This window comes from Embiotoca jacksoni, unplaced genomic scaffold (genome assembly GCF_022577435.1).
Source record: "Embiotoca jacksoni isolate LCO1_2020_lvr unplaced genomic scaffold, fEmbJac1.0.p SCAF_51, whole genome shotgun sequence".
NCBI classification, from domain to species: domain Eukaryota; kingdom Metazoa; phylum Chordata; class Actinopteri; family Embiotocidae; genus Embiotoca; species Embiotoca jacksoni.
In genome coordinates this window covers 1,781,225-1,783,653 of record NW_027185405.1, presented here as the reverse complement: position 1 = coordinate 1,783,653, position 2,429 = coordinate 1,781,225, and the positions used below count along the sequence as shown (strand labels likewise).

Here is a 2,429-nt window from a genome sequence, read left to right as displayed (position 1 = left end):
AAGTGCATGTAGTGAAATATGGGAATCAAAGCATTCTAAGATCGTCTCTAGAAATGTTGTAGGAGTCACACGTGCAGCTAATATATTTAATTAACTGGTAAAAATATAGTGCAGCTGAGAACCTGAGCAGCCTGATTCTATCAGAAATATAAAGTAAAACTTTTCTGAGCTAAACTCACTGGACTGTCGGATGTTTGTGGGTTGTTGTTTTTGTTTTGTAAAGGTGAGAATAGCAAAAGTGCTGAAGGTGCACACCGACCTGGCGCTCGTGCAGTCCTGGTACAGCGCCTCGAAGTCCTTCCTGGAGATGAGCTTGCAGCGGTTCACGCCGGGCTGGATGGCGCCGAGCCCCCGCAGGACGCGCACCTGCTCCACGGTGCACACCACCGGCGAGATGTCCAGCCTCTTCAGCTTGGTGTAGACGGTGTGCAGCCCGCCCACCAGGTGCTTCAGGAAGAGGTCGAACACCTGCGGCAGGCAGATCAGCTCCTGGCCGTCCACGCTGAAGCTCGCCACCTTCACGCCGTGCACCTCCACCAGCCGGCACTCGCTGCACAGACCCGGGCTGGACGACGCCTGCGCCAAGCCGGGGGAGCCGGGGGTCAGGCCGGCCGCGCTGAGCGAGCCCAGCCCGCCGAGAGGACCGAGGGCAGCACCGCCTCCGGACACCAGAGGGGCGGCGCCGCCGTTCCCCAAGCCGGCCAGCGCGCCCCCTGGTCCGGGCAGGAAGGCGCTGAGTATGCTGCTAGTGAGCCGCGGAGACGGGGACAGAGAGTGGGAGTGAGAGTTGGAGTTGATGTGCGCCGGGCTGGAGGTGCCGGTGGAGGCGGCGGAGGAGGAGGTATGGAGCGCGTCCGGGGCTGAGCGGTAGAGCGCGACCGGAGTTGGGGCGCCCGAGCCCGGCGAGAGGAGCGGCGGGGAGCCGGGCAGCGACATGGAGGAGGCGGTGGTGGAAGAAGTGGAGAGGAGAGTGGTGAAGGCGCACGCTCTCCTTCTGTCGCTCGCTTTCCCACACACTCACTTTCTTTTTCTCTGTTTCCAGTTGGGAAAACACTCGTGCGTCTTTTCCTCCCGGTGTTCCGATCACTCTCTCCTCTTCCTCCTGGTTCTCCGCTCGCTCTCTCCTCTTCCTCCTTGGTTATCCTCCCTTCTGCTTCCTCTCTTCCCTGTTTCTATCCAGAAGAAGCTCTCGCTCCTGTTATCCGTGCGTGGAAAGCGGACTGTCCGGTCTGTGCGTAAAAGCGACTGGATCAGACTCCAGGTCAGCCCTCGTGCCGGTCCCGCCTCCTTCACGCATGACTGACGGGCCGGCGGACCAATCAGAGGCGGCTGTTTGTAGGACTAATTATATGATTGGTTAGAAGAGAGGGGGAGGACTTTATTACACTCCATTGATGTGTGTGTGTGTGTGTGTGTGTGTGTGTGTGTGTGTGTGTGGGGAGGGTATCGGTCAGATCTCTCTCTTTGCTCTTTCATAAACTTTCTCACGAGTTGCTTGATTCTCGAACGGGAAGTTTTTATTTTTCTTCATTTTTTTTTTCCCTTCTCAACTAATCATATGTGTGAGTGGGTGTGCGTGTTTGTATGTGTGTGTGCGTCCGTGCGCGTGTGTGTGCGTCCAGTTGTGGCTCACATGCGAGCTCTGGTGGCGGGATGGACGCATGATCCTCACACACTGACCTCTGATCAGAGGAGAGAGTGGAAGGAAGGAAGGAAGGGAGGAAGGAAGGATACTGAACCAATCAGAAGACAGAAGAGGGATGGGAGGAGGATGTTAATGAGCCATGTTGATTATTTTTACCACAAAAGAAGAAGAAGACGAGGATTAAGAAAAAAAAGGCTACAAGAGAAAGAGAAAAGAGATCATGATGTCGCATCAAAGAGAATTACGGATGTGTGTGTGTGTGTGTGTGTGTGTGTGTGTGTGTGTGTGTGTGTTTGAACAGTGAAATGGGATTGAGCGGTGTGGATTACAGACAGAAGGGGTTTTATAATCCTGTGTAATCTCATTACACTGAGAAACCCTGACTGACTGGAAGAGAGAAACACACACACACACGCACACACACACACACACACACGTGCGCACACACGCGCGCGCACACACACACACACACACACACACACACACACACACACATAGTGAAGTGGATGATGAGACAGACGGCAGGAAAAGTACGTAAATCTGTGTGAAAATCCAGATTTGTGTTCCGTTTCACAGGAACTTCTCAGAAATCATCCGTCAGGTTTCTTCTGGTCAGTTTTTGACTAATTAGTGAAGTTTGGAATCGCAGATGAAGGAAAACTGAAATTTGTAAAAAAAAAAAAAAAAAAAAAAGTTTGTAACTCAAGATTTTGACTTGATTTGTGTAACTCAGCCTCGTTTACGTGTAAACTGAAGTTAAGAATGTTTTTGCGTGAACTGGGTC

The 2,429-nt window shown here is 52.7% G+C and overlaps 1 protein-coding gene across 1 annotated transcript in view; it reads right to left on the bottom strand.

Moving 5' to 3' along the window:
- LOC138211960 (dachshund homolog 2-like) overlaps window positions 1–1,222 on the bottom strand; it is a 77,649-nt gene extending 76,427 nt beyond the window's left edge. Inside the window, exon 1 of the mRNA XM_069172172.1 lies at window positions 260–1,222. Within this exon, the coding sequence (XP_069028273.1) occupies window positions 260–936 (677 nt within the window). The 5' untranslated portion in view covers window positions 937–1,222. The remainder of the gene's footprint in view (window positions 1–259) is intronic.
- Window positions 1,223–2,429: the final 1,207 nt, after the last annotated feature.